The following is a 14016-nucleotide window of genomic DNA, read 5'->3' as shown; positions in this document are numbered from 1 at the left end:
CTCAGAAGGGCGGGGACAGAGGAAGGGGCACCTCTAGCCGCGCCTTCGAAACAGCGCTCCTTGTTCTCGATGGTCCCCGCGCGGGTGTTTTATGGAACGCCACTTCCGGTCCCTTTTAAAGGCCCCACGCAGGGCGGCGCAGCGCAAGCGATGAAAATATAAAACGGAGCGAGAGGGAGGGACGGAGGAGAAAGGGGTGGGGGTGGGGGAAGTAGCGGTAGAAGGGGCGGAGGAGGTGCAAAGGGCGCGCTCGCGCGTCACGTGACCGGGACGCGCCGTTCTTCCGTCGGCCATTTTAGGTGGTCCGCGGCGGCGCCATTAAAGCGAGGTTAGGAGGCAAGAGCGGCCACCGCTGCTGCTTATTCTTTTTCAGTAGAGTCGAAGAGAGCAGGAGTGCGCGCTGCGCGAGATAGGGAGGCGAGGTGGGCAGGCCAAGGAGAGGCGCAGGAGCCTTCGCAGCCACGCGCGCCTCTGTCTTGTGTGCTTTGCGCGGTACAGCGGGCGCGCGGCAGCGGCGGGGATCACTTTGCTGCTAGTTTCGGTTCGCGGCAGCGGCGGGTGTAGTCTCTTGGGAAGCGGAGGCAGTGGCACTATGTCGGAGGAGCAGTTCGGCGGAGACGGGGCGGCGGCGGCTACAACGGCGGCGGTAGGCGGCTCGACAGGCGAGCAGGAAGGAGCCATGGTGGCGGCGGCGCAGGGGGCATCAGCGGCGGCGGGAAGCGGAGCCGGGACCGGGGGCGGAACCGCGGCCGGAGGCACTGAAGGGGGCAGCGCCGAGTCGGAGGGGGCGAAGATCGATGCCAGTAAGAACGAGGAGGATGAAGGGTGAGTAAGGGGCGGCCCGGGATAGCCAGGCCCTACTAAGTTACCCCTCCCCCTCCCTATTCCCCGCCATTAGGCCTCGTTCCCGCTCTTTGCCCGCCCTCTAGGTCCCCATGCAACCTTCTTGCACTGTTATCCCCTTTTCTACGTTGGGATCCCTGGGGCTTTCATTTCCTTCTCCCCCTGCCTGCTTATTGTTCCCTCCCCCATCAACACGTTTCCACCTTTAGCTATCACCATGCTGCTCCCCGGCCCGCCCTCCTTCCCTCCCTTGCCATGGGTCTCCTCCCACCGACTTAGTTGCCAGGATTTTTTCCCGCCCGTCTAGGGTACCTTTTTTTCCTCTTCTGTCTTCTCGGCTCCCCGTTTTCTAAAGTCCCGGGCATAAAAACGCAAAGACACAAAGCCTCTATTCGTGGACAACTAAGGTTTATTTGGTGCGTCTCTCTCCAGCATCCCGAGACGTTTGCGGTTGTTTTATAAGCTCATGCTTTGGGGAACGTGTAGGCTTCCACCTGTGCTCTGTTTCGGCTTCAGGCCGATTTTTTTTTTAGTATTTTGAATAAGTTTCGCCTCGACTTAATAGTTTTTCCGCTACACGCTATCGCAGAACGGCTTGCTTACATAGCCCCCTACTTTTCAACCTAGGGAACAGATTGGATTAGATGAAATTCTCCGAATCTGCTGTTGGTACTTTGGTTTTTGCTCCACGGGCTTTGGTTAAGTTTCTTGTCCATGGGGCCTGCACTTGACTGGAGCTGTTCTGCCTTCGGCTTGCTGGCTGCCCTTCCCCCACCCTGCCGAGTTATACTAACCGCGCACCCTATTTTTGCTTTCAGCTGTTGGGTTCCCCAGTTGGTACAGACTGTACTCATACCTTCTTTACTTTTTCTGTGCAATTTCCATTTTTTATAAAACCTTTTTTTCTCCACCCGGTGCCCAGGGTCCTTTTTTGGTCTCTCTTGATTTCTTCTTCCCGCTCCTACCCACTGTTAAAGGAGGCCCACCAGCCTTTCAAAAAATAAACAAATCTTGTATTATGCTGTGGCATGACCTTTCCCCTCCCAAGTTTTTAAGTCGTAATCTGCTTCCTCCAAATGAAATGGGTTGTATACATTACTTAAAGCTGCACTTACGTATTAAAATGCAGCATTTGGGAGCGGGAGCACAATACAGGAGTTAGCAGGAGGGACTAAATTGGGGTTCTTGGTTGAGTTTTCTTACTCCCTTTACTGATTACTGATCTTGGGTTAACGCTTTCAATCCTTTTTTAGTGTGTTTGTGAATTATTTCACTGTAACAAGGAGAAAGGTGTTGGAAAGGTAAACGCAACTGGGAAAGAGCACAAGATTTAGAGGGGGGAGAGAAAGAGAAGCCCTTTGGAGTGTAGAATTTAATCTCAGCCCAGACAGACTTGGTGATTGTGCTGACTTTGGGAGAGTGGATGTGGGATAGGAAACTAGTTTCTTAGTTAATCTGGACTAATATATAGCTTAATTTCAGAAGAATATGTTAAGTATTTGGAAACTTAAGCCTTTAATATTTCGGTTTTTGTTTTCTGAATTCTGTTCTTTGGGCAGAGGCACCAAAATGAGTAATTGTATAACTTGCTGTTTGGGGCAGGCTTTCTGTTAGCTCTGATTTTTCAAATCACAAAGCAGCTGCCTTTGTAGTTATCTACTGTTGAACTGAAGTGTAAATGAATTAAAGTTTTTAACCCTAACAATGTCAAAAACTAAAACTAGAATTTTGATTGGTTGCTGTACCGGTTGTTAATTCCCTAGCCATTCAAACTCCTCCCCACGACACACTGAAGCAGCGACGGCACAGCGGGAAGAATGGTAAAACTTTTAAATTTTATTTCTGTATTATAAAGGTTTCAATAGTCATAACTTGCAGAGGCTGTGTTTTGGTTGGTTGCCCAATGACTCCCCAGGAAATTCTAGACTTTAGTACAGTAACATATTTTGTACCTGGGATATAAAACCTTTTTAGGCATCATGAGTGATCCTTGGGCAAAACTAACGCCATTACATGGTTTTTGGTCTGTGGTTAATGCATGTAATTGTGGTTTGGCCAATTAAAGCTTAATATAGTTAGTATGATATTTTTATATCTGGGTAATACTGCTGTAATTTCAAATTTGTTTTTAAGTCATTTTTGGAATTCTAAGTTTAATGCTAAATGTGAAGGTTACTTGATATAAAATCTTGTGTTTAAAATGTCTTGCATGTTATACTGAAATATTCTGGAGATGTTAAAAGTAAAACAGTTTTTACTTTTATAATTTTTATTGACTAAATGTTGAAATAATATTTTGGATATGTTAAGTTTAATAAAATATTAAAATTAATTTTCCCTATTTCCTTTTACTTTTTCTTTTTGAATTTATTGGGATGGCACTGGTTAACAAAATTATACAGGTTTCAGGTGCAAAAGTAAAACAGTTTTTTAAGTAGCATTGTGTATATGTATTATGCAAAAAATGTTTGTCTTATCACCAACCATATTTAGAAATAAAACTAAGAATTGGATATGTATTAGAGGTGGGCTGATGTGGCTTTCCGCCACATTTCTTAAATTTTATTATTTTGTGTGATTTGGCTGGAATCTTAATTATAGTTGGTCGCTTGACATGGTTCACAATTGCATAAGTTCTCTTTGGAAGGCTGGTAGATTGAGAATTGTTCTTCACATTATTTTCTCTTAAATGTTACTCTTTAGGATTATATTTGCATTTTCCAACAGTTTTTTATACACCACCAATGGAGTATAGAGGGCCAGTAATAGAGCCCAGTTTGGATAACATTTAAATTTTCACAAGCTTTTCTTACTGCTGTATTCTCACCCACTGAAATCTGTCCAGTTTTATATTGGAGATAAAGCAGACTTGGCAGCAATAGTCTAAAGGGAAAAGCAAAAGAAGAAACTGGGGTCAGAGTTTGACATAAAGAATAAAAATCTTACAAAAATTATACCGTCTCATACTGATGTTTTCCCTACTATTGGCAAACTAAAATTAAACCGAAACTGTACTTCACTTTTCTACTCCATTATGTATCTTAAATATTATGTAACCAATTCTTTTCAGTAATTTGAAAGGACTACTAGGTTTGAAGGTCACTGTTTTTACTTTTGTAAGAATTATACTTGCCCTGTTATCTGATACTATATAACTGCAAGTTTTTTGAGTGACCTCTAAGGAAAAATGAGCAATTAAATGTTTATAGTTTAATGAACATTTTAAATTCTGACCAATTATTATCTGCTGAAAAGAGAGTTTTACTGAGGTTAATTTTACGTTAAGCAAGTTGACATTTAACAATTTTTTTATTTTATTTTTTTTTATTTTATTTTTTAGAGAGGGGTAGGGAAGGAAGGAAGAAAGAAGGGAGAGAAACATCATCAGGTTGCCTCTCGCACACTGGCCGGGCAGTCTTACCATTTTTAACGTCTAATTTTGAATTCTTAAAATTAACTGTCCAATTATCCAACCTCATCCTGTTAATACCTTTTTACTTTTTGAACAACAACAAAAAAAATCTTAAGGCTCTTAAACTTCTTTTGGTGTCTGTGCAGTGGCCACCCTATCTGTTCTTTGCTCTGTTTCCCAGTTTGAGGGATGTTGGGCAGCAGGTTCATAATAGTCTTCACTAGTGAGGATAAGACCGCTTACTAGATAAAAAATCATCTAAATTTAATTTATTTTAACACATTTCTGAGGGTATTTCTTTCTAAAATTCTAGCTTGAGAATAAAAGGATTATAGTACAGTTTCATCCTTAAATATTTTTCAAATCAATTTGTGGTAGACTTAAAACTTTTAAAAATTTGAATGGAAGAATAAACAGCTGATTTGAGAAGGGCATGCCTGTTACGTACTCTGGTGGATGTTTCTGCAGTTTACTGTGGGCTTTTAGAACAATTATTTCCATAGTAAAATGCTTTCCTGAGTTCATCTCATTTTAATCTCCAACTTTAACATTACTTTTTATTTAGAAGCATTTGCATTGGAATTTCCTATTTTGGTGTGGCCTCAAGCTCTCTACAACACTGCAGTTCTGTTAGGGTAGACTTGAAAATTAGTGTCTGGCAAAATACACATACTGTCTGGAGGCAATTTTTGAAGTCTCATGATTAGTAGAAAACTATAATAGTGTATTAGCTTTGAGATAATTTTACAAGATAGGTAAATTGGTGTACATTAGATTGGACAGAAAGCAAAATAGTCCCATTTAGTTATCAAAGTGTGATTTGCCTGTGGGAATTTTGTGAATTCTACAATAGGGTGTCTCCTGTTAATTTTTAAGAAATGAGATTAACCATGTAAGTGTGCATTTATTGTGTAGTTTTAATTTTGCCTGAGTATTCAGTCATATGTAAGACTGCCTTAATAAAAGAAAATTTTGAGTCTACTATTGTGATTTATGGCCAACATGTAGGATGGTTCATTTTAGTCTACAAATGATATATGCCATGCTTGAAAGCATTTAAAAAGGAATAAAATAACCTTTCTCCTATTCTACTTAAAGCTGTGCACCTCAAATTGTGCAGGTTTACAAATAGAGTGAAACATAACTTCTGTTAGTTCAAAGTTTCGTTTCACTTCAGTTCTGCTTCAACGTTTTAGTAGATAGGGCACTGAACTGGATGCTGGAAGCCTGGGATCTGTTTCTGTTACTTCACTTCCAACAGTGTGGTCTCAGGTAACATAACGTGTCTGTTACTTGGTTTGCTCATCTCTATGTGTTGGAAACAACGCTCACCACAGGAAGATTGACTACGTAGCTTGCTTTCATAGCTTGTGTGTATTTGTCCTGTGTCTTAATAGTTGATACTGCCAGTGGTTTACTCCTGTGGAGTAAAGGTAAGCATGTTTTAGTTTCTGGAATATTATATTGCATATTGGAGATAGACATTTAAGACTATTTGGGGTGTTGGGTGTGGTGGGGAGACTCTTAACTGCTGGCAGTGTTTGACCAATAATTAAGGTGATAGTTTTGAGTATTGGGTCATGTTCCATAAACTGCTTACCTAGACTTGAAACTATCACAAAGCCAAAACAAAACAACTAGGAAAATACCTCCCCCCCTAAAGTTTTGTGAGAAAGTTGGAAAACTATCAGCAAATATACTCAAAAAGTAACCAACAGACAAATGTCATAGATGAATCTTTTATAAATTTTCCCTTATAATAATAAGTTTAAGCATTGCAAGATTCTAAAAGGTCATCAGTAAAGGTAAAAATCATTTTGAGTTTAGTGTTGACAATGTGTAAATTGATTTCCAGTAGAAATCTTTATAGAATTGTGAATGTGTAGTAATCTCAGTTAACCAGAACCTTAACCTCTAGGTTAAGGAAACCCTGTTCCTTAACCTCTAGGTAGATGGGAATTTATCTTACAAAGCTAAGAGTAAAAATACAAGCTGTCATTCCTTCCTTGGAATGAAATTAAAAGGAGAGATTTGCAGTTGAATGTTTTTAAAGTTTATTCAAGAACCTGTAGCTATTATGTTTTCAACTTATGTTTTTTAGTCATTTGGGACTTTCTAAAGTGTGAAGTAATGAGATTTAATATAGTAGGCTAGAGGAATTTTTTTTAATGACGTTAAAAGTTTGTCAAGTTATTTCCAAGGGTATTTTTTACACAGAACGTAAAATGATTACCCTAACATGAGATATTATCTAGTTGCAAAAAAGTAAACCCATCCCTTCCATTATAGGTAACTGGTGGCTTTAAAATAATAAATTTGTAATTTTTAAAGAAAAATCATTTAGGTGTTGGTGAGATTTTATTATACGTAATGTCATTTTAGGATTTTTAAAGGAGTAATTACAATGATAAAATATCAGGAAATTTATTTAAATAAGGGTTAGTGTTGTGCTTGAGTAACATTCTATAAGGTGACAGTGATTGGCTAGTCATGTTATAAACTTGAAATGTAAATCACATATACATCCTGTTGTGTTTTTTAAACTGTCAGAACTTGTTATAAAACCACGTATGAAGATCATGATTTGTTCAGAAATGTTTGAAAGTTACAGAATTTTTGGGAGGGGTTGGGGGGTCCCTATCCTAAAATTGGAGGTCTAATGTTTTATGATTTTACCTTGAATGAGGTGTTTCACAGTAAAGACTTGTTAGGGGAAGTATCTGAAATAAGATACTGTTGACTTTGGAATGTTAAATCTTGTGGCTTCAAAAGTAGAGAATAAGTTCCTTGGATGGGGAAAAAAAAACTAAGTATTTTTTTCAGAGCATTTCCCACCAGCCAGCTCTGCTCCTTCTGCATTACCTTTTATATTTTGAAGTTATTCTTTTCTAACATTAATTGGGGTTTATGTAGAGAATAGACAAGTCATTGGGTGATTTTGGAACTACACTTAAAAGAGTCTTAAATAACCTAATTTTTAATCTATATTTTTACATGAGAAACTTAAAGATTTCTGGGTTATGTCTGAAAATAATCTTAGGATCCATTTATATAAAATTCATCCTGGCCTTTTCCCCTTAATGTTGGAAACTTCATATTGCTCATGCAGATTTAAATTATGCCACTGAGGAAATGAAAAAGTTGCTTAATTAAATTATACTTAGGCTGTGCTCTACTACTTCTAAGTAAGTATTTTTATTGAGCACTTTGTATACATCAGACTATGTTCTATGCCCTTTTAGTGTGTTCATTTAATCCTTGCAGATATATGAGGTAGGCTCTCAATCCACTCCCCGTCCCCCAGCTGTGGAAACAATACCTTTTTTTTTTCTTTTTCTTTTTCTTTTAAGATTTTATTTATTTGAGATGAGGTAGAAAGGGAGAAGAGAACTCACTTGCAGATACGAGGTAGGCTCTCAGTCCTGTGTTTTTTGTTCATTCATTCATTCATTCATTCATTTTTAGAGAGGGTGGAAGGGAGGGAGAAAGGGAGAGAAATATCAATGTGGTTGCCTCTTGTCGTTTCCCAGCTGGGGACCTGGTCTGCAACCCAGGCATGTGCCTTGACTGGGAATCGAACTGGTGACCCTTTGGTTTGCAGGCTGGCGATCAGTCCATTGAGCCACAATAGCCAGGGCCAATCGTGGAGTTTGTTTTTTCCCTTGGAGTTACAGTAAGTGGTGAAGGTAGGATTTAAACCCAGGCAGTTTGGTTTACTGCCTCTAAATTTATTTTCTTCAAAGTATGTCCCATAAAGCATCCTGAATTACTAAATGATATTGCATAACATTTAAATAAGTCACTTGTATTGAGTTATATAACTTTATGCTTGTCATTTAATATTATAATTGGTAAAAACTCAGTATAGGGAGGAGATTTCAATTGTTGAGTGGGTGTTTTAAATTGAATATATTGCCTTTGGTGTGCTAAACAGCTTATAAGTAAGATTTAAAAATTAAACTTAAAAAAATACTGCAGACGAAGTCCTACATTTTAATTGGAATTATTGATATACCTAGAACTAAGGATAAAATCTTAAAACTTAACTGCAGCATTAGGGGCCCATGTTTGTTGTACTTGAACAAGTCTTGTGATGTAGTTTTAACTTGGCTGCTTAGGATTTTTCTATCTGTACTTCATTGTAAAGTGTTTGCACATCTCTGCAGGAGTGACAGCAACTTGGAAGTCAGTCTTTATTCAAGGCAGCAGAGGTAATCTGGATGGACAATAGGTATTGTGCTTTAAGCAAGATACAGTAATATAAACCATAGAAAATTTAAATTGGTATCATCATATTACCATCTTACAATTTTGAGGGAGAGCATGCTGGAGTACTGATGTTCTAGAGAGGCAAAAATAAGTTCCCATTTATCCAGAACTAGTCAGCACTCATTTATCCAGAATTAAGAGAATAGACCTTACTGTGGTATTTTGGTGTACCTTCTGAATAAAGATTGAATGTATTTAATATGTTCTGCTTAGTACAAATGGAATGGATTTAGTACAGTTAGTGTTCATTGTAGTATATTTACCTGTCTGATAATCCATTGTGCGGCAATTTTTCTTAATTAGAGCAGAGGTGGTAGTGTGTTTTGGCCTACGAAATGGTAAAGCATTTGCCTTGGAGGGGTCACTAGGGCTGTTACTCAGGGACTGCTTTACACAAAATTCAGAAAGTTTGAGTGCCACCTACCTACCTTACAAAAGGGGCAGGGGAGGCATTTTAGAATAGCCACTGATGATTAACCTGGCAAAAATGAAAAAGTAACTTGTTAAAAGAACTAAGACAAGAGGTGCACTAAGTATTATAATGAATAACACTTAATTTCAGAAGACCCTACAGGCATGCTGTAGTAGCATAATATACTAGGGATGACTGACCCATACAGTGCCAAATCATAATTACTGTATTTCAGAAGGCAGAAGGGTGATTTGTTGTAGAAGTAAAAATTTTATTTTAAATAATTGAAAGTTAAAAAACAACTGGAGAGAGATCAGGGAAGGCTGTGACAGTGCCTTAAGGGAGGTGGAACATTTGGCTTTCATTCCTTAAAGGTGCTGGGTAGCTGAAGTTTTACTACCTATTTTGCTGTAATTTTTTGGGAAACAGTAATCTTATGGGATACTTATAAATTATAGTTGGCCAGAATATTTTATATTCTGAATAAATGGGATTTGATTGATTAGCATCTTTAGTGATCTTTTCAGTTTTAGGTTAGGCACATTGAACAACTTCTCTTTGGAGACCACTTTGTAGGGCTAGTTAGTGAATTAGTATGCTTATCTAATACTTAAAGAAACTGATTTCCCATGCTGTATAAAAACATTTGGGGCTTGTGAATAATAAGAGAACATGCCCCATTCTTAGTGTTGTAATTTCTTTGTTTTCTTTTTCTTAATATAAGGACACTTAACCCAATATAAACATTGGCCTTGGTTAAAATTAAAACTAGTTCTGTCTTCAAATATAAAAGCCTTATTTTTAAAAAGCTTAAAAGTTGAAAGGCAAGGAAATTCTGTGTTGGTCTGTTCCTCAAGGTATTCTCTGTAGGCTGAAATGATTTCAGACTTAAATTATTGATGAAAAATTTCTGTAATAATTACAGAAGCGGTAACTTAATATATAAATTTCAACTTACTTGAAGTTGTTTCTATTCTGAAACTTGCCATAGATAACTGAACAAGAGGTTATTACTTTACTAGTCAGCTTTCTTTCTCATTTTTTAAAAGATAGTTATATTCTCACCTTGAAAGGGTAAAATGTTGGTAATGAATTTTTCATATATGAAGGAAGTACATGTATCTTTAGGTTAAAAAATAAGATGTTTAAGGCAACTTAAGTGACTAGGATTGGCTGTTACGGGTGTATTATTTGAATGAAAGGAAATGTAATGAAAAATACCTCAACTTTTTTTCCGTGGACTTAGCAGTAAACATTAACAATACCTATACAACATGGGTGTTTTATGTTCATTTGATTATAAAAATACAAAAAAAGGGTTAATAAAGATTACTTAAAGCATGGAAATTTTGTCAGAGAAAGCTAAACTTATAAATGGCCCAACTCTAGATTACATTTATAAGTTGAAAACCTAACCTGAAGTGGGAAGCATAGTGTATGCCTAAAGTAAGACTTCTTTTGCATTAAAGGGTTAACTTTGTCATTAGAAGTAAAAACAAATCTGGGTAAAATAGTAAGATCAGTAACACCTCAGTTAATCTGGCATCTTTAGGTAGGTGCAGAAGCAAGATCTTATTCTAGGGATAACATTGGCTTCTTGTTGCAAGAATTGGCTTTAGTGGCAATATCCTAAAAGCCCACAAGATGTTGATATTTTCTGCTTTCATTTCTTTCCAGAGCTGGAAGTCAGTACCACATCCCCATACCTACCCCTATCCACTACAGTTATAAAGAAGAGAAATTACTGAGCAAGGATGATTTTATTACCATGGTGAAATTTTTAACTCTTACATAACAAATTCTGACAGTTTACCCTTAAAATAAAGATCTCCAGTCCTGTCTCTTTAAAGGGTAGAAGGAATATGTTAGCTCTTTTTTAGAGGGAGGCATAGGGTGCAGATCCTGAAAAGGATCACAGAGTTGCTAGATCTGAACTTTATGGCCTTTTGCTGTTCAAAAAAAGATTTCACCTTAACTTTATTTTTTAATAAATGGTTTTTGGTCTTAAAGTGTCTTAGTGGTTTCCATATACCACCAGTCACTTTTGCATTTTAAAGGCTAAATATTTTATTGCTGGTTAACTGAGGTTCTACTGTAAACAAATCATTTAGATTAGTGGATTGTACTTCAATAGATAATTCTTTTTGGTCACTAAATTGTTTACATGATTATTTTGTCTTTATTAGGACTCCTAGCACATCAAAAAAAAACTTGGTTTACAACTTAATTGTGAGACGTAGAATTTTCCTTTATATGTGCTAAGAGTTTTGTTAATGAGGAACTGTTAAAAAGAAAGGAGCTTCAGCATAGACCTGTCACTGATCAGTGGGGACTGCATAGCCTTTTTACAAGTATAATGAATATTTGGAAGAGAAATTTGAAAGTAAAATTCTGTATTTTGATGTTACCAGTATTTAAGTTGTAATTTAAGAAAGTTAATGTACAGTTTTTTTTACTTTGGGGATACATTTATTTTTGCCAAGTCAAAAGACTTAATCTGCTGCTTGCTCACTTTATTGTAATTATGCAGGTGCAGCAGAGATAAAGCAAAACTTTTAAAACTGGAATAAGGTGTTCTTGATATATGGTTATGTAGGAAGAATAACATGTTTGTATACTGCCCAATAAATTGGAGGCAGTTTGAAAATGACATTATTGATGTTGATACTTAAGGCAAAGTTTGATATATATTTAGCATTTTAATATTGCTTTTTGTCTTTACAGGAAAATGTTTATAGGTGGCCTTAGCTGGGACACTACAAAGAAAGATCTGAAGGACTACTTCTCCAAATTTGGTGAAGTTGTAGACTGCACTCTGAAGTTAGATCCTATCACAGGGCGATCAAGGGGTTTTGGTTTTGTGCTGTTTAAAGAGTCGGAGAGTGTAGATAAGGTAGTGTGTTTTGTGTTATCAATTAATATAAAATGTGGATAGTTTGATAAAATTAATTTGTCTAGTATTTGTGATTTCTTCTTTTGCAGTAGTACAAAGCGATAGTAATTGCCAATACATTAAGGGTCAGGTTCAACAATTGTTTACTATGCCAACTATACTTTAAAAATAAGTCCAACTATAAAAAGTATTGAATAACATTCTGTGTGTCATGCTGTACTAAATTAAAAGGAACTTTAAAAATATTGAGACGTAATGATGCCTAATTAAAAGGATATACTGTGACAAGTTTATAGAAGTACACATTTTTGAAATTTGATAGGCAAGAAAGAAACTGAGTTATTTTGTCTTGGGCTAAGGGGAAGTGGTAATCATGTCTATATTGCTGACAGTTAAAGGTGATGTTTTCTAGTTATTTTGTCTCCCCTCCTTGTTCTTACTGACCTTATGTTTAAATACTGGTATATATTAGTTGGTGTCACATCACCACAATTTGAGAGTTTGATCACGAGCTAGTCGACATATGCTTAGCCTTAGCTATATTAACTATAATTATTTTTAAGTAAGTGAATAGTCTCTGAACTTGATATACATATTTAAAATAAAAATAAAAAATTTGAATTTCCTTAGGTCATGGATCAGAAAGAACATAAGTTGAATGGGAAGGTGATTGATCCTAAAAGGGCCAAAGCCATGAAAACTAAAGAGCCTGTTAAGAAAATTTTTGTTGGTGGCCTTTCTCCAGATACACCTGAAGAGAAAATAAGGGAGTACTTTGGTGGTTTTGGTGAGGTATGTGATGATGTTTTGACCTAGTTTTTTTCTTTCTTTCCCCAAATTAGTGTCAATATAGTTGTCACATTAAATACTTTTCAAAGTTTTGAATTTTGGACAGATTATGTGATTATGTTTGCAATAATGATATTGTTAATACTTTAATAGCAGATCTTTGATTGCATTTTTTTTTCCATTTATTGAGGAACTACTTTATGCATAGTATTACTGTGCACAGGGTACACAAAGATGAAATAGACATTCTTATCTCATGGAATTTACCAGATTAATAAAAGAAATAAAATATAAACAATATGAGGAAGAAATATAGATTGGATTACCGGAGATATAGAAGGAAATGGTTCAGCTGAGAATAAGAAAGGAATGAATTAAGAATAGAGTTTGGTGCCTTCTCATTTTAAATACATGGTGCAAATTTCACGAAGCCAATTATAGACTTAGTGAAATAGTGAGGTAGAAATTCCTTTTATGAATTAATGATTTAAAGTTGAGAAACATGTGGCATTGGGCCACAAACAGCCTGTAGGTACATCTTGCAGACATTTTTTGCTTGATTCAGACTGAAAGCATGTTTTGTTAGTATTTAGGAATGCAGGGATTTCCCTCAAAAATCTGAATATCTAGCTTTCTTAAATATTTGTAAGAGCAGGCATTATTGGAACTGCTTTCTTGCATGGCAGCAGCCATCCAAGATTTGAGTAGCAACTTCCACCTTTGTGCAGTCATATGTTCTCCAGATTTTAGTGGTTCTCATCACTCCTATTTTCTTCTAATTGCAGTCTCTCTTATTCTGTTTTTCTTAAAATTAACTGTTGCTCTCTGCTTATTATTCATGGGCATTTGTGAACCTTGAACTAAGCAAATATTTATACCCTGTGAAGCTTGTTTTTATAAATAAGTTTGAAGACATTTTAGGTGGAGTGGATATTCTAATGTGAAGAATTTTTTTAGAAGATTAGACTTAATGTAGAGGGACACAGCGGGTAAGAGCTTCAGGGCAGATATATTTGATTGTTTTCTTTGTGCACTTTTCCCCACTAAACTTGTGCTCTTATTTGTTGTCAGTAATGTGCATACTCTAAGGCTTTAAAATGTATTTTTTATATCAGGTGGAATCCATAGAGCTCCCCATGGACAAGACCAATAAGAGGCGTGGATTCTGCTTTATTACCTTTAAGGAAGAGGAACCAGTGAAGAAGATAATGGAAAAGAAATACCACAATGTTGGTCTTAGTAAGGTAAGTTGTCTTTTTATTTGATGGTAGACTTGTTCTAAAATTAGCTTATTTAAAGAGTTTAATCATAATTTTCTCTAATGACTTCATTTGGTGTGCTTGTGATTTAAAGACGTTTCATTGGCTCCTTGTTCATAGGGTCATTGATCAACTTTTA

General features: G+C 36.6%; 1 protein-coding gene across 5 annotated transcripts in view; it reads left to right on the top strand.

The window, feature by feature from the left end:
• The first annotated feature begins 274 nt into the window (after nt 1-274).
• HNRNPD (heterogeneous nuclear ribonucleoprotein D) overlaps nt 275-14016 on the top strand; it is a 16881-nt gene continuing 3139 nt past the window's right edge. For 3 of the 5 annotated variants that reach the window (XR_016509036.1, XM_090266198.1, XM_090266196.1), the window contains exons 1-5: nt 275-825; nt 2607-2663; nt 11661-11829; nt 12460-12621; nt 13734-13862. Coding sequence is in view for 4 of the 5 variants with exons in the window: in XM_090266198.1 (XP_090122324.1) it covers nt 593-825; nt 2607-2663; nt 11661-11829; nt 12460-12621; nt 13734-13862 (750 nt within the window). In the remaining variant the exon portion in view is untranslated. The remainder of the gene's footprint in view (nt 826-2606; nt 2664-11660; nt 11830-12459; nt 12622-13733; nt 13863-14016) is intronic. The other 2 variants (XM_090266199.1, XM_090266197.1) reach the window with 1 other exon arrangement.

This window comes from Furipterus horrens, unplaced genomic scaffold (assembly GCF_987537825.1).
Source record: "Furipterus horrens unplaced genomic scaffold, mFurHor1.1.pri manual_scaffold_2, whole genome shotgun sequence".
Classification (NCBI taxonomy): Eukaryota; Metazoa; Chordata; class Mammalia; order Chiroptera; family Furipteridae; genus Furipterus; species Furipterus horrens.
This window is presented reverse-complemented; position numbering and strand designations above follow the sequence as displayed.